This window comes from Madurella fahalii, assembly GCF_045866475.1.
Source record: "Madurella fahalii IFM 68171 DNA, scaffold_1, whole genome shotgun sequence".
NCBI classification, from domain to species: domain Eukaryota; kingdom Fungi; phylum Ascomycota; class Sordariomycetes; order Sordariales; genus Madurella; species Madurella fahalii.
The window spans coordinates 5183028-5200077 of NW_027263971.1; the positions used below are offsets into that span (position 1 = coordinate 5183028).

The following is a 17050-nucleotide window of genomic DNA, read 5'->3' on the forward strand; positions in this document are numbered from 1 at the left end:
AGCTCTGCGGGGCTAGGCGGCCGCGTTGCGAGCAGAGTAGCTCTGCACGGGAACTGCCGGTGGCGTCGAGCTGATCGAATTGGCGATGCCAGATCAGGCCGATTCTGTGTGGCACTGGAGACAGGCCGTTGATCCCGAAAGACCTGGATATCTTTTTACCATGTCCCATGTTTCCATGCGCGTGTTTTAGGCGGACCAAGGTGATCCAAACGGAAAACTGGTGTCGACAGCCAGCGTGCAGCAGTTTGCGGGCCACGTCCAAAGCTGCAGGAGCTGTGCGGGAGCTGCAAACGCCAGGCTGATGGCACAGGGCGGGGAGAGCAATCTGGAAAGGTGGGCTTCGGCCAATCACGGCAGCCGCCCGATGTCACGCCGTTGAGAAGGGCGTCGAGTCCGATGGACGGGAGAGGAAGGCGGTTGCAAAAAGCGGGCCATGCGAGATCATGGCGCAATCAGCGGCGGCCAAGGCACCTAGCCCTGAGTCAAAGACGTTCGGGACACGGCTGGGCTGGAGCGGCGGCCGGGAGAGCTGCGTCGATCGCTTCGTCCCATCGAGCAATTCGCACCGCGGCAAGACAGCACGGTCATCAGCACGAAGGGGCCTTGATGTGCGCCTCGCGAAGACGCACCTAGCTGTCGACGAATCAGCTGGGGCCTTGGGTGATTTGGCCGCACCATCCTCGGCAAGGAGGGAAGAGGGCGAGGACGTCGATTGGGCAGCCGGCGCGTCAGGGTGGGATTGCCATGTCGGCAGAGATGGCGCCTGGTTTGCTGGCCCGGGACTGCATGCCAGCCCGCATGCGCTGCTGGGGATGTACACCCGTACTGTGTGATGTGGGTTGCGGTGGTGTTAGGTTTTAATTGTTACATTCTTTCCCCCCCCCCCCCTCCCCCGCCATCGATGATGGGATGTCGCGGTCGCTTGTCGCTTCGACCAGCCCGAGGCCGGGGGGATGGTGCTTTCGCACTGAACGTTCGTACGTGTGTAGCTCTGTATTGTGCAGCCTTCGGTAGTGGCGAGGTGTCGAGAGCTGCCGCTGCACCTGACCAAAACGGTGCTGTTACGCAGTAGATTCCCGTCGGTAACACGCCAAAGCTGTACGTTTGTAGGGAAAGCGGTGTTCCAACGGTCTTCCAGACCCTCCCAGCTTGTCTAGCGTCTGGGCAATGCCAAGCCTGGTAAAGCACCGAGCTCTGCCCTAGCTCGCCCTTGCGGGGCGTTGAGGCGTCCAGTCGATTTCCCAGCCGAGCGAGGGTCTGTCATCCGCCCCCCTCCCCACGCGGAGACGCGGGAGGGCTGTGAGACAGACCACTCGCGCGTTTTTTGAGGTGCGAGGGAGCTGGGGCCACAGGGCGTGCGTGCTACCGGGTGCAGACGGAGATGAGGGAGAAAATGAGAGGCGGCGTCCGTGTACGGGCAGCTTTGGTTGCGTTGACTTGCGCGACAAGGGCCAACCTGAGGTGTGGCCGGAGGTGACTTGCCCTTAGAGGCTTGGCTGGCCGGTCCAGACATTACCTCTATGCCAACTGCTAATCTACCTGCCTCCGCCTTGCCTTCCTTCATCGTCTCGTCGTCCATGTTGCGCCCCACTTCTCCAATTGGCCCTTTGACCGTTTAATAATTCCCCAACAAGCGGCGAGCGAAAGCCCATCCACGACCGAAAATTCTGGACACGCACCGGCACGCATAGCACGCTCCAGCACCCACAGCACGCACAGCACGCCCAGCACGCACACACCTTCATGGCACCCGGACAGCGCCAGCGCCAGCGCCCATCGCCAGCCGAGCTAGCCAATTTATCAGCCCACTGCCATCAGCCACTGCGCGCCATGGCCTTGTGATGCATTTCCGCCTGGTCGAGCCACCGCCACAGACTTTCCCATCGACACTCCTACCATGTTGCGCCTGCCGGCACGGCGAATCCCCTGTCGTTGATGCGCGAAGAAGAAAACCCCGTTGGAGCTGGTTGGTGGGCGAACAAGCCGCCGCGCGTCCGCCTCCGCCGAGAGCAGCCTCGTCCGACCAGGTCGTTGCTCTGCCGTCAGCCAGCAGCCCAAGCCTGGGTTTGAACTCTGCCAACGCCGTTGCCGCGTGCCGTGCCGCGCCGCACAGCACCGCACCGCACCCGTGCCCGTGCCCCGTGTGCCCCGTGCCCTAGCGTCAGCTTGCCGTCGCCGTCGCCGTCGCCGACGACGCACACGCACGCCGACGCCGACGCCATGGCGGCCGAAAAGGTTGCGCCGCCGCCCCTGCTGCCCCTGTCAGCCCCCTCCCGTCCCCCGGATCGCGACTCAATGACCGCGCCGTCGCCTCCGGTGTTGACCACCCCCGTCACCGGCCCCGGTGCTCCGCCGCCTGCCGTACCTCAGCAGCAGCCCGTGGCTCCACCACCACCACCACCTCCTCCTCCACCTCCTTCTCTTCAACCCCAGTATGACCCGTCTCTGGATCCCACCATCAAGCGCTTGCTGGACCAGCAGGCCGAGATCCAGGCAAGGCTGGCCGTGCTGCTCCCCCAAAAATATGGCCCCAACACCAAGGTGGAGCTTGAGATGCTGCGCCACAAGCTCCGTGTACTTCGCGCATACGCCGACGACAATCGTGAGCTGCCCCTCTGCTTCTCTTCTGTCTCATGTTCCCCCCCCCCCTCAATGATTGTCCCGTCCTCCGATTTCCGTCGCCAGCCTCGTCTGATACACCGTTGATTAGAATTATCGGACAACATCCCGCTTCTGTCCGACATTGAAGAGGCCAGAGCGCTGCAGTACCAGTGCGAGTGTATCGAGACGGCCTGTGTTGACCAGGGTAAGTGCGCAGTCGCCATCCCCCGCCACGACCGGGCCACTCATTACTTCTCGCACGCATTTAGGTACCGACCTCCAGGACCCCAGGTTTCTCGATGCTCTTAAGTATCATTATTACAGGGACCAGGCCCCTGAAGGCTACGCGGCTTGGCTGGACCGGAATCTTGGGCAGTACGATCCCGTCGCCCGGGCATTGCGGTTGAGGGACAGCCTACCCCTGAGCTTCCGCAGCCATCACTCGTACAAGTGTTGGGACGACCGGTGTATGCACTACATCTACGGCTATCCACATCGGGACGACCGGGACCAGCACGCAAAGGAGCATGTTACCCCGCGCAAAAGGGATTCGGGGCTCTCCGTCGGGGGCACGCCGCCCTTGGTATTTAACGAGCAGTCGAACCGGAGCTACGGCGCCGATTACGCTAAGCAGACGACCTCACCACTCTATCTCCCCCGCCCAGGCGCAAGCTTCCAACTCGCTCCGCTTGCGACAAGCAGCCAGCAGAAGGACCATCGGGATTCGCTTAGGAGTTACTCGTTTGTGTCCGATTATCCTGCGGGACCCCGAGGCTCGGTGGACTCCGAAGTCGATCCGCTACTGCCGCCGCTGAAGCGCAGCCGTGTGGGGCAATCTAGGCTCGAGTCCATCGAGGAACTTCGGCTTCTCCGAGATGTCGGGCCCTGCTTACGTTGCAGGGTGTTGAAAAAAGGAGTGAGTGGGCTATCAACTCCGGTGCGATCCTTTCTCCAGCTGACAAAACCTAGTGTGATTCGAATGACCCTTGTGGGTTCTGCCCCGACTTCACGAACTCGCCCGACAGTGACTTTTGGAAAGCCCTCGGATGCTTCCGAGGTTCGCTCGTCAACTTTGCCGAAATAATGCTCCCAGGTACGGCTGCTCCCCCCCGGACACCGGGCCGCTTTGCTGAACGGCGTCTAGCGTCTATTTCACCCAGACACGCGCAAACACCCATGACATCCCCGCTTGCCATACGTCGAAACATGAACGACTTCTTAGAGAGGTCATTTGTAATCCCCCCCGAAATTGCAAGGATGGTCAAGACACACCTGGACTTTGATGATGGCTTTTGGTGGACAGAGGATCTTGCTAGCCTTCCGCCGTCCAACCCGACACTAGCTTCCTTTTCCAAGGACGCCATCGAAAGACCGCCGCCGATTCTCAACGTCCTCGCCGCTAGCTGGAACATGAGCGGGACCATGTACAACTTTTGGCAGCTTCTCAAGCTCAGCGGCGTGATTTCAGGGAACCGCGAGTCCGAGGCGATCACATACCCTATCCTGTACCGCGCCAAGCTTCTGCTTCGAGAAACGCTCTTCTACGACCTTCAACAGCCCGACCCGGCAATCCACGGCGAGCCGAGCAGCTCAACCTCGCACGTAATTTTCGACGATGCTGACTCTTACGGGCGCTTCCGCCTGCTCTACAATTGCATGACGCAGTTTCTACAGTCCTTTGACGGCATGATGATGCGTCCCGGCACCCTCGACCCTAAGAATTGGCTAGCCATTTTCTTTGCGCTCTGCATCTTTAGCGTTGTGAAGACGATTCTCGTCGACAGAGCGGCAAATCCACGCTTCAATTCGCCGCCGCAGCCCGGGACGGCGGCCATGCATGCTGTCTACAAGGCGCTCGTCAGCATGTTTGCATCATCGTCGGCAATGCTGCTGGATGGACACGACATGGACATGTCCAGCGATGACCGCGAGCTACTCGTTTCTGTTGGCGTATTCTTGGGCAGGAGCTCATGGGCAGAGCGTGGTATTCCGACTTGCAAAGATTTTCTCATGTTTCTTGGGAGCGGGGAAATTGAAGGGAGCTTCTACAACGGATTCATCAAGCAACGCCCTCCGATGAGGCAGGGGTCTTTTGTCCTGCCGCCCATGACCAAATCAGGAGAGGAAGCGAGAAAGCCACTCCCAGATATGCGGCCACTCACCACTACTTGGGGGCCCCCACTCCACGGCCAGCCGGACAGAGACATATATGTCTTCAAGGGAGAACCAGACCGGATGCTCACCTCACCACAGGCCATCGAGAATACCGGAAGACGGCATACAGTTGCGGGGAGCCCGACATTTGTGAGGCAGGGGCCTCAGATGCTAACCTCGCCAATTGCTGCACCGAGGATACGGACCGCATATCAGCGCCCACCGCTCCGGAGAGTCTACTGCACTAAGTGCAACGAGTACCCAGAGGGTTTCCGAGGCGAGCACGAGTTAAGGAGGCACAACGACGCGAAACACGCCGCACTGGTGAAGCGGTGGGTTTGCGCACAACCACCAGATCCGCCCAGCTCCCCGCAGCCGGTTATACCGCTGGCCAAATGCAAAGCCTGCGTCACCCAGAAGCGCTATGGAGCGTACTACAATGCTGCGGCGCACCTCAGACGAGCCCATTTCAACCCTCACCGCGGCGGCAAGGCCAGTGGGGACTGGCCGCCCATGTCGATCCTGAAAGACTGGATGCGCGAGGTCCGGCAGTCGATCGATGTGCAAGACCAGGACGACGGGTCCAGCGGCGAGGACGAAGCACAGGACTACAAGTCGGTCCACGATTTTATTTCACCGCCCCATCGCCGCTCACCGGTGCTAGAGGCACCGCGCCTTGCTCCCGCGCCGCTCGCACCTTTGCAGTCGCACGGCCCGCCCTTGCTCGCGCCCTCTCTCGACAGGATCAACCCTGTTGGCCCTCCGCCTATCATTATCCAAAGCTCGCAGAGCGGTTTTCTTGCGCCCACTCCGACGCTTAAGAGTGATGAGCTACCTCATGCGCCAGGCCCGTCCTCCTCGTCTGTCCGCAACCGCTGTCCTCACCCTGAATGTGGTCGCGTCTTCAAGGACCTCGCAGCGCACATGCTGACGCATATGGAGGAACGACCGGAAAAGTGTCCTATTGAGACATGCGAGTACCACATTAAGGGGTTTGCACGCAAATATGACAAGAATCGCCATGCGCTGACACACTACAAGGGTACGATGGTGTGTCCATTTTGCCCGGGAGCCGGAACCCCTTACGAGAAGGCCTTCAATCGAGCGGACGTATTCAAGCGTCACCTGACGGCAGTGCACAACGTGGAACAGACCCCCCCCAACAGCAGAAAGATGATCTTAACCACAGCGGGACGAGCCGGCGGGATCGGAGCCAAGTGCAGCATATGCCAAAGCCAGTTCGCCACAGCTCAGGAGTTCTATGAGCACCTGGATGATTGCGTGCTGAATGTGATTGTCCCATCGACGCCTAAGACTGCTGGTAGCGGAAGCGGCAACACTAGTACGAGGAAGGATTCGATGACGAGGACGCCGACGACTGCGAGCACGGAGAAGGGCAAGGAGTTGGACATGGAAACAGAGACACAAGATTCCCGGGAGGTCTCGCAGCCACAGCCTTCCTACCAGCAACGAGATGTCAGCATGGAACAAGGAGATGGCGAGCGCAGCGCAAACGAGGAACAAATGCCGGACGTCGATGCTACTCCCGCACGCGTCGAGGAGAAGGAGGCGATGCAGACCAGCCGACGAGAAGAAGAAGGAGAGGAGGAAGAGGAACAACGACAACCAAAACAATACCCCGAACCGCAGGCCCAACCTGCATCGTCCGCTCAGTTCGCTTCGCACGAACAAGAGCGGCAACTGGAGCGGCAACTAGAGCGACAATCAGAATCGGAACCAGAATTAGAAGCCGAATCGAAATCAGAAATCCAGGTCGCTATCTCGCCTCAAGAAAGAGAAGGAGAATCGATGGAGATCGAGGCGAGGGAATCAAGCAGGCCAGCAAGCCAGCCTGATCAGCAGCCGCCTGGCGCTGCCACAGTACCCGAGGCAAAACGTCAGATGTTGCGTCCCGAGGTGACGCTTGGCTCACCAGCACCGCCTGATGTTATGGATACGGATTAGTCAGCTTTTGTAAAAGCGATGAGATGACGAGAGTGGGTTTCCTGTATTCGTTGACGCTCGCCTGCCCTCCGACAGAGTCCGGCCCAGCCCAATGTTGTATGCCACGCATGCAGCATTGCTCAGCCTGCGAGTACAACTTGCTACTACCACCTACTACTTTCTGCTTCGACGGAGGGCCATAGTAATGTACATAGTTACCACATATTTGGGAATGGGTCTCTGATATCCTATTATTTTTCCTAATGCACGACGTTCCACTTTTTTTTTCTCTTTCCCAGCGACGGCGCTTGCAAGTTTATTTTATTTGGTATAATGCGGGAGACGGATTTCATACTTCGGCGGCTTTTTTTTTTTTTTTTTCCGTTTCTGGCGTGGGAAGGCGTTCGACTCGAAGTTTGGATTTATGTTCCGGCTTGAGGCCCCTTGGGTATAGCTTGTCATAGGCTAGACTGACGAGCTAATGGGCATGTGCGATCACTTCGCGTCTGGTCTAGGCAGAGACAGACGGCTACTCTTGTTTACTTGGACGGATGAGGAGCAGCATGTTATCGGAGAGGGTGGGGTGTTGGGGGTTGGGGGGGTTGATGACCATAAAAGCAGGGCGGATTGTCGGAATTTATCTGGGTGAATGGAACTATTGCATCTTGTCTGCGATCACCAGCGACCATTGTAACTCCGTATAAGAGTAGTTCTGATTTCAACGCCACCCTGCATGTCCCTCTGCTGGTGAGGTGATGGTTGTTCTCTGAGTAGAGGGGGGTTAGGGTTGTGTGATCTACACTTACTAATCTCGTCTGGAAAAGATGAGTCAACCGAGGGGGAGTGTTGATCAGCGAGACACGGCAAAGGGCAGCAAATGTTTGAAAGATAGTTATAATTCTGAACAAGTACTACGAAGTGAAGTTGTCACTCAAGGGTATCACCATGCCAGCCCCTCCTCCGTTATATAACCCAGTCTGTGTGTCCTTCTTTGTGTACCCCCCCCCCCCCCCCGATTACATGCTGTGCCACTGCCCCAGCTTCAATAGAGCGAGGCGGTATCTAGGCAGATCCGGATCGACCCGCTCCTATCCAAATCCATCACGTCCACGGGCGCCGGCACGGGCTTCTTCGCGTACCCCTTCAGCATGCGGAACATGGACCCCATCCCGCGGCCCTCCTCCACAACGGCGTGCACATCGGCGATCATCTTGCCCGCCTCGTGCATCGCCTCACCGGGGTTGACAGTATCGGCCAGCCGGAGCTCGCCTGCCGCCTTCTCCATCTCGGCGCGGAGCAGCCACCTCTCCCAGCTCCAGCCCGCCGCGACGCCAGTGACGGCGGCCACGTTCTCGGTCGATCCCGAGACGATAGCATCGAGCTGATGCACCTTGACCGACGCGCCCGAGGTGGAGTCCCTCGAGTTCGCGGCAGGGGCGGCCGGACGGGACGGGCGCTTGGGCCCGACGGGGAGACAGAGCCACGCGCGGCGGACGTCGTCGAACCCGGCGGCGTCCAGGCGCGCGAGGAAAGAGCGCGTCGGGTTGGGGTCGTAGCCGAGCGTCTGCAGGGCGAAACCGAACTCGACTGCCTTGGCGTTGCCGAGCGGGCCGGCGTTCATAATGTCGGCGTCGAGGAGGCTGAACTCGAGGTAGCCGCCGGGCTTGAGCACGCGCATGCACTCCTGGAGACAAGCGTTCCACTCGTCTACGCCGTTCTCGCCGAAGAGCTTGACCACCGCGTGCAGCTCCCGTGCCGAGATGAGATCAAACTGGTCGTCGGCAAAGGGCAGCTTGGCGAGAGAGTCGACAGCAACCTGCCTGTGGTTCGGCGGGCCGCGGATGTTACTGTTGCTCAGCTGGCGGATGGCCTTGGTGGTGACCGTGTAGATCTTGGTGTTGGGGTATTGCAAAGCCGCGTGCCATGCCCAGTCGCAGGCGCCCTGGCCGGCGAGGTCTAGGATGCGGGCGCGGTCACGGCTGACACCATAGGCGCCGGGCGCCATGCGGCTTTGGCGCGCGAGGCGCTTGGCCACAGGAGCGGAGATGAGGCGGCCGCCGTTGAGCAACTTGGTAGCAGCAACCTGCCAGGAAGCTATGCTCATCTGGGAGAGGGCCTCGGCTTCCTTGTCGGCACGGAGCTTCTCCGGGTCGTCGACGAGGTTGTCGTCGCCACGAACCACATTGGTGCTCATGCGCTTCTTGGCCGACTGGGGCACCACCGAAAGCTGAAACTTGCCGAGCAACTGGTTGCGGTGCGCATCCTTGAGCGAGATGCGCTGGGCTTGGAGCGCCTCAAAGCGAGGCTGGCGGTGAATAAAGACATCGTTGTGGCAGGTCCGCACCGCAGCATCGGTGAAGGCGCGGTAGTAAGCAGACTCCTGGCGGATGAGCTTTGACGGGAGGCTGCGGGGAACGCTCTCTTTGAGAACGGCTTCAGAAAAGCGGACCGCCTTCTTCTTGGGCCCGGCTTGTTCCACTTCGGTTATCGGGTCCTTGGGTGGGACTTCAGGCTTGCTCTCTGATTCGGTCTCTTCTTGATCAGAAGCTTCTGCAGCCTCGCTCTCCTCAGAGAAGCCGGGAATACCCTGCAGGTAGGCCCGCTGGGCCGCCAACCACATCTCGGTACGGCCCATGTGGGACAAGGCATTCTCCTCCTGCTTTGCGAGGTAATCAGGGTCGTACTCGGTGATAATCTCGTTAACATCGATAGGGGATGAAGGCTCCTCAACCACGGCCTCAGAAGCGGGGGCCTCAGACTGCTGCTTCGGGGTGGGAGGTACCCTAATCGCAGTGACGGGCACCGGAGTTGACTCCACCCGGATTGCCGTCGGAAGGTCTTCCGGATTCACATCAGTAGGTAGCTCGATGACGCGCTCGACAATCGCAGACGGGAGATCGTCAAGGTGCAGAGGCCGCGGCGGGGGCGGCGGGGGCGGCGGGACGTTGCCATCGGACCGGCTCCAGGGAGTTTTGTAGAAGTTCTCTGCGGTGGTGGAAGTAGGAGGATTTGAGTCCTCCGGCTGGCTGCCCATATTCCAGGTGAGCCGGCTCGCGGATGAAAGTTCCGAGAAGAAGCCTCCCGGAGAAGGTATCTCAAGTTTGCTCAGCTCGGCGAGGGATTGCCGGTGAGAAGGGGCCCGGGCGGGGCCGGCGCCGGTCACCAGGCGCGGAAGTTGCTGCCGCATCTCGGTCATCTCCCTTGGGACTTCGATGACCCGCGTCGGCTCCTCCTCGTACTCGGATTCGCTGCCGGAGAGCGCCTGGAGGGTCTCGAGCGCGCCCGGCTGCAGACGTACCCCTGACCACTCATCATCGACGTTCTCTTTGGCTCCGATCATGGGGGTGGGGGGAGCGGACATTGCCGCTAGCTCCTCCGAATTTATACTCCCGTCGAGAGACGGCGGTGCAGAAATGCGGGGGATCTCCTGTGCCTGACGCAGTTCCATGAGGCTCTTGATGGCGGGTGACATGGCAACTGTGGATGGCGGTGTTGGTGGGATTGGCGACACAACTTTCTTCGTGACCACGACTTCGGGTTCCTCCGGGATGACGAGCGGAGTCAACGATCTCCGTACCTCAAAGGACGCCCTCGAGGTCCTTCTCATGCTCCTTGAACTCCGCTGCCGGCCGATGCCATTCGCTTGTAGGCGTTGCTTTCGTTGAACTTCGTCATCAGAGACATCGTAGAGATCGTCAAATTCGGTCACATCGGTCATCATGCTTTCGCGGTTGTTGCTGTCGTTGTTCCTGTTGTCGTTATTCCACTGTAGAGATTGGTTCGTCGAGGAGGCCTCTGAGCTGGCGTCGTCGTTGTCAAGATCGGCTTCGCAGTCGCTCGACACGCAAGACGGGGTCGCAGGTAAGACCGGTGCAGCAAGGAAGTGCATGCCCCTTGGTGTGGGGAAGTGGTCGCTCAAAGGGGAGAGCCACTGCTCGATCTTATCGCTTGACTGCTTGGTTCTCCTCCTCCGGTCAACGAGCGAGTCTCTTGTCTGCTCAGGCTCCTCCATTATGGGATTAAGTGGCCGAGCCTGCCTCCTCCGGCCCTGCGGGGAAGGCGGCCGGAATGTGGTTCTCGGTAGAAACACAAGGTCGGACATGGTTGTTGGTTTGTATTTGGATCAATATAGTAAGAATATAGCGTCAGATAAACATGGAAATAGACCCTGTAGGTAAGCCCGAAGTATGTCCTGCGCCGGAAAATGTAACGGCAATTAGGAAAAAAGGGAGGAGGTAAACGACAGGACCGGCTTCGCTCAACGAAGCACTATTCTTGGAACTGCACAAGAAAAGAAGATAGACAGAGCCAACTGCACCTAGACAGGTGACTGGAAAGTGGACAGAATATAAGGAAACAAATTGAAGAATAAGGTATTCGAGCCATACCCACCAGAGCGGTTAACGGACGGCCACGGATGGGCTTGCCGCCCAGTTCCCGCTTTCTTTCCACGACCACACACGACGTGGCACTGGAATCCCGAGAAGCGCAGATGGGACGCTGGACCGATCATGGCGTTCGCCCTGGCGGGTGCTCTGCGGCGACAAGCCAGGAAGAGTAGGCGCACTAGCACGAGTCGGGCACCACCACCACGACGATATCGACACCCACGAGCGAATCAGCATCGACACAGCCACGACAGAAGGCTTGGGAGCGAATCGATAAATGCCATGCGGACATAAGGCGCGCGCCAATGAAGACGTCGTGGAGTGCAGAGTGCAGAGAGTTGTAGCCAATGAGAGGGCCCGGTGCAACGTGAGGAGGTCGAGCGGGCGCTTACACGAGCACTCTCTCACATCGATTGGACCCGGCTGGCTGTCGACGCAGATGAACCACACACCGTTTCCGTGATTCCCCACAAGTGTCGGGTCGGCGATGCCAAGCTGTGAGGAGCATGTTGTGTCGTGGATACACTACGTAGTGTACTGTAGTATCTGCAAGAAATGCATATCAAGGTTGATGCAGTCATGAACCAGGAACCGAATCCGTCGCGCGAAAATAGGTATTAGGTTCGTGTTGTCGTCCGATCCGTTGGTGCAGCCGCTCATCTGGTTCACAGTCGTCCCCATCTGGGTTGCTGCCATCATTCTCCATTTCCTATTTTGTCCAACATTGGCACCATTTGATGCGCCAACACGGCGGTCACAAAAGAGTCTGGGGTTGAGAGACACAAGATCGTCCTGCTGCTGGCGACATCACCATCCATCTCTGCTGCACCGACTGTGTGTAGGCGGTAAGCTGCATCGGGTGCTGGATTTTCTCGGCTGATTACCTGCATCATCGTGAGCCATCATTTCCTCTCCGGCAATAATCGCTACTGCTAGAATGCAAGCTGTGAGGTGATGCCCGGCGCCTGTCCATGAGAAGGGGAAAATGAGTGTGAGTGGCATGTTGTGCCTGCAGAGATCAAGCTTGAGAGCAGCTTGCATTGAACCGCAACCGCTGGTAACACCGTATATTGCTCTCCTCCCCAAGCGTAAATGATTTAGAGAGGAGATTAACGGCGGATCGAATCCGAATCCCGGCGCGTTGGGATTCGACGACAGCACATCTAGCGTTACATCTAATTCTGAACAAGCTTGGGCATCCAGAGATGGAACGAGTTGAACCGCTCGCCTGCCGCCATCGAACAGCTCAAACAGATGCTGAGAAGTAATGTGGATCATCTTGGAGGCTATCGACGCGTGCCATTGGAGAGATTCTGCCCCAGCCAAACAATGCTCTCCGCCTTTCTGATGCGTTGTGCTGGCTGCCCCGCCATCAAGCAACACCCCGCAGGCCCAATGGCGAAGGAGGGGCAACAGCTAAGCAGCGCGACTAGGGCAACCCCGACAAGCCGACCAGGACTCCTGCAATAACCCGCCCTCATCTACAGCAGCACGCGCCTGCCACTACACTTCCGAATACATTACTCCCTACCCAGCCAGGCATGGCTGAGCCCGCGCCAGTCGGCCGCGAGGTAGTTTACTGCGGCGGTAAGTAGAGAGAGACAGAGAGAGATGGAGAGACACGAAACACTGCCCCTCCTCTACCTTTAGCCCACCCTCCCGCTCGCGTGACGTCGCTGCACCACCTAAAACCCCTATTGCGACAACCAACTTTACACTGACATCTACGGTCGATACCAGTGTGCACTCTTCCGCCCGAGGTATGAATACGTGTCTCCCGACCTACAATTCTCACTCTCTTCATCCATCCAACCAACCAACTTGCTGATACACTTCCCCGCAAAAAAGTACTGCGAATACGGCGGCACAACCAAAAAGTGTCAAGAATGGCTTGAAAAACACCACCCAGACCTCTACCAGAGGATATGGTCACCAGGTTCGTCCTAGCATTCCCGCTTTACCAAACACCCCAACCCATCCCCCTCCGCCTTCCTTCTTCTTCTTCTTCCTCGACAAAAAAAAAAAAAAAAAAAGCTAATCGCCCTTTCTCCCTTACCCCGGCATACAGAAGCCCTCGAAGCAGCCACCGCCTCCCTGTCGGTACAGGCGCAGGAGCGCGCGGCCAAGGACGCGGCCAAGAAGGCGGCCAAGGCCGAGGCAGCGGAGCAGAAGCACGCCGACAAGCTGGCCAAGAGCGTCGTGACCATCAAGCGGATCGAGCGCAACAAGCGCAAGTTTGTCACGTCCGTGTCCGGGCTCGAGGCGTTTGGCCTCGAACTGAAAAAGGTCCGTCTTTGTTATTTTTCGTTCCCTTTTTCTTTATTTTTTTCTTCCTTCCCCTTGCCCCCCCCCTCCCCCCCCCCCTCTTGTTTTTTCCCTCGTGGGGTTAACGATTCCGGTTGTTAATGTGCCCGTGAGAATCAGGTAGCCAAGGACTTTGGCAAAAAGTTCGCGACCGGTTCGTCCGTGACCAAGACGCCCAGCGGCGGGGAAGAGATCGTGGTGCAGGGCGATGTAAGCGGCGAGATTGAGGAGTTCTTGCTGGAGAAATACAAGGACATTCCCGAGGACAACATCGAGCTTGTGGAAGACAAGAAGAAAAAGGCCACGGCCGGTTGAGGTGGGTTGGCCGAGGATGGTTGGCTGGTCGAGGTGGTGTTTTGGGGAAAAGGGGTGGTTTGGAGTAAGCATCCCGCCAAGAGGATCCATATTATCCCAATGGGTTACAGTAAACAAAAACAATTCCGCCCTTCGCTAGCAATGATTCCCGATGACTCCTTTCCCCCATAGCCCGGGGCCCGGCCATCCCTGTGAATTATGCCCTGTTTTGACGCCCCTATCCCGTATCCTATCATCTTTCCAGCACCGACAAACGCCAGACCATGCGCCCCCGACCAATCGCCTAAATGATACACGACAACCCCGACCAGGTTCCGTAGCCCGTAAACGCCGGCAAAATCACGCGACCGCCCTAGGGCAATCAAGCCCGCTTTCTCAAGACCCTCCCGGTGCCGGTCGTAGAAGCGGGTGTCGTCCCCGCTTTAGCCGCGGGCACTTTCCTTGTCGTGCCCGTCGTCACTCCTCTCCTGATGGTGCCCATGACCGTCCTTTTGCTTGTTGCCGGAGGGCCTGGAAGTTTGGGGGCTGCCCCGGGCGGCGCCGTCGCCGGCCGCTTCCTCACCACCGTAGACGTGCTGGCGTCGCTGGACTCGCTGTCGTCACTAGCTCGCCGCGCAGTCCGCGTCGCAGGCCTTGACGGTGGTTGAGGGGCTCCTGCTGTGACCGTAGCGCCCCTCTTCCTTTTGGCCGCCGTCGTCCCGGTGCCGTTGGTTGAGCTCGCCGTGGTCGAAATGGTCGTCTTGCGCGCCGTCGGGGCTGCCCGTGCTCCCCGTGCTTTGTCGACCATGTTGCTGAGAATGTTGGTCGCCACCGCCGCCCTTCCAGGGGTTACTGCGGGACGTGCGATGCCGGATCTACCTGGTGTCGCAATGGTCCGGTGGGGCGCTACTCGTGAGTTGGATGTAGTCGGCGAGAGGACGTGGGCTGGATAGCCGCGCCCAATATCGCCGGTTGCGTTGCTGCGCGCCTTCTTCTTGGGGTTCTCAATGTTTTCAACATCATTCTCCTTGTCTCCACCAGAGATTTCATGGCTGCGCAAAATTGTTAGCATAGTAATTCGTTTTGTAGAAAGCAACGCGAGCTAACCTGAGCCTCTTCGGCGGACGCGCTGAATGAGGCGCCGCAGGTGCGGGTGCTCGCTGCGAGGGTGGCCGTGACGATACAGGATCCTTCGCCGGAACGGGAGGGCCCCTGGTGGTGTCTGTAGCTGTGTTGGGTTTTTGCTGCTGTTCCGACGAGTATTTCTGCAAGAGATCGCCCATTTTGAACTTGCGCAATGATAGGGGAATGCGATTGACGCGTATTTCTATCCGCGTACGAAGACTTTGCGCGTGGATGTTGTAGTTTGCTCGGAGTTTGCGCGCACGCTCGGTGACTACAGAACTGTCAGCGTCGCGTCCTCGGGCCCTTCACGGCGCAAACATACTCTCGAGCTGGAGGTTGTCGATCAATGCCTGCTTTTGCGCGAGAGTGATCCCCGCCCTCCTCTTCTTGAGCGGGCTCTCCCGGGCTTGGGGGTTTCCGTCCTTTGTTGGGACCTTTTGGCTCATCATGTTGACCGCCGTCTGCTCCTCGTTGTACATGATGGATTGCTCCGACTTGCGTTCCTTGTCGCGGATGGGAGGCATGAGATGATTCGAGTCTCCGAGACAGCGCTGAGGATGGGGATTCGAATTGCGGTGCTTGTGCGATTGTGCGATTGAAAGCAAAGTGCTCTGGCTGGGGTAAATTGTTGAGTTCGGGTGTATAATTGCAAAAGTGGAAGATGAATTGTGGAAAGGGATGCGCGCTCTGTGATGTGAGTGGTCCGCGTTTCGCAAAGTAAACAAAGCGAGCGCCGGGCCGGGGCCGATCATTTTGGCTCTGCGGTAAGCAACTTGAGAGGTGGGGCTCTGATGGATGTGGGTCCCAGCAATCAAGTGAAATCACTGCACAGTGCGACATGAGGCTCCCCGATCGATGTCCGTGCTCGTGCCCAGCCCAGCCCAGCCCAGCTCGGCTCAGCGCCTCCAGGCTGAACCGCCTTACGTACCTTTAGCAGACGGCAGCTCTGTCGCTTCAAGATCCCATTCAACCCTTATCCCATTCAACCCTTCCCAACGCCACGCCCCACGAGCATTCGCAACGTAACCCCGACCGCCGGATTTCTTGGAGTAACAAGGCGACTGCATCCGATCAGAAATCCCGGCACGACTACCACCAAGGCAATCCGTACGAAATACTCGTTGCTTGTTTGCCCAAACAAGCTCGGCAAGATGGTTCTCGAGGCGGTCATGATCGTGGTGGACAACAGTGAGAGCAGCAGAAACGGCGACTATACACCCACCCGCTTCGATGCGCAGAGCGATGCGGTCAACATCATCTTTCAGAATGTCACGCAGGGCAATCCCGAGTCGTCGGTCGGGTTGATGAGCATGGGGGGCAAGGGTCCCGAAGTGCTGGTGACGCTCACAAACGATCAGGGCAAGATCCTCGAGGGCTTGCACCGGACAAAGAAGAAGATCCGCGGCTCGGCTCATCTGACGACGGGCATCCAAGTGGCAAGCGTAAGTTGATGAGCGACGAGACGTATGCTGCATGTCGGCTTGCAGGCTGACCCCGCCGCGCGCCCAACAGCTCGCACTCAAGCACCGGCAGAACAAGTCTCAGAGGGCACGCATCATCGTCTTTGTATGCTCCCCTATCGAAGAGGGCGAGCGTGAGCTGGTCCAGCTCGCCAGGAAGATGAAGAAGTACACCACCAGCGTCGACTTTGTGCTCTTTGGTGATATGGACGAGGACAACCAGGCAAAGTTGGAGGCATTCAACCGCGAGGTTAAGGGTACCACCGACGGCTCCCACTTGGTTGTTATCCCGCCGAGCTCAAAGCTGCTGAGCGACCAACTTATTTCGACGCCCATCATGCTTGGCGAGGGAGCCAGCGCCGCTAGCGGAGGTGATGCTGGCGGTGCCGCGACCGAGGATTTCCCCTTTGGCGTCGACCCGTCTCAGGACCCCGAGCTTGCCTTGGCTCTACGCATGAGCATGGAGGAAGAGAAAGCGCGGCAGGAGAAGCGTGCGCGCGAGGAGGCCGAGGCGGCCAAGAAGAACAGTCTAGAGAGCGTCAAGGAAGAGGGCGAATCAACGCCGCTGCTGGACAAGGATGGCCAGCCGAGCGGCAGCAAGAAGGATGATGACAAAGGGGGCAAATCAGACGATGCCGACAAGATGGACACCTCGTAATAAGATGCACGATCGCACATTATGGGGCAGGGTTAAATGGGGAGCTCTGTAGAAATAGACAACAGCTTGGCATGAACAAAAAGGATTATTCCCTTGGCACAAACGCCCGATAACTCCTGCTC

The 17050-nt window shown here is 58.4% G+C and overlaps 5 protein-coding genes across 5 annotated transcripts; 3 read left to right on the top strand and 2 right to left on the bottom strand.

The window, feature by feature from the left end:
- Positions 1–2220: 2220 nt before the first annotated feature.
- On the top strand, positions 2221–6720 carry MFIFM68171_01592 (Transcriptional regulator STP4; the record flags this gene model as incomplete). The annotated part of the gene is made up of 5 exons (XM_071057014.1): positions 2221–2602; positions 2711–2806; positions 2871–3517; positions 3571–3694; positions 3746–6720. The coding sequence occupies 5 exons, from the start codon at positions 2221–2223 to the stop codon at positions 6718–6720; spliced, it is 4224 nt and encodes a 1407-aa protein (XP_070913115.1).
- Positions 6721–7741: 1021 nt separating this feature from the next.
- On the bottom strand, positions 7742–10801 carry MFIFM68171_01593 (Verprolin; the record flags this gene model as incomplete). Its single annotated transcript, XM_071057015.1, has 1 exon — positions 7742–10801. The coding sequence occupies one exon, from the start codon at positions 10799–10801 to the stop codon at positions 7742–7744; it is 3060 nt and encodes a 1019-aa protein (XP_070913116.1).
- Positions 10802–12628: 1827 nt separating this feature from the next.
- Positions 12629–13706, top strand: TMA22 (Translation machinery-associated protein 22; the record flags this gene model as incomplete). The annotated part of the gene is made up of 5 exons (XM_071057016.1): positions 12629–12674; positions 12828–12847; positions 12936–13023; positions 13156–13373; positions 13512–13706. The coding sequence occupies 5 exons, from the start codon at positions 12629–12631 to the stop codon at positions 13704–13706; spliced, it is 567 nt and encodes a 188-aa protein (XP_070913117.1).
- Positions 13707–14067: 361 nt separating this feature from the next.
- On the bottom strand, positions 14068–15334 carry MFIFM68171_01595 (Borealin N-terminal domain-containing protein; the record flags this gene model as incomplete). The annotated part of the gene is made up of 3 exons (XM_071057017.1): positions 14068–14737; positions 14793–15081; positions 15133–15334. 3 exons carry the CDS (start codon positions 15332–15334, stop codon positions 14068–14070), a joined length of 1161 nt encoding a protein of 386 aa, XP_070913118.1.
- Positions 15335–15961: 627 nt separating this feature from the next.
- On the top strand, positions 15962–16928 carry RPN10 (proteasome regulatory particle base subunit rpn10; the record flags this gene model as incomplete). Its single annotated transcript, XM_071057018.1, has 2 exons — positions 15962–16252; positions 16323–16928. The coding sequence occupies 2 exons, from the start codon at positions 15962–15964 to the stop codon at positions 16926–16928; spliced, it is 897 nt and encodes a 298-aa protein (XP_070913119.1).
- Between the last annotated feature and the right edge of the window lie 122 nt (positions 16929–17050).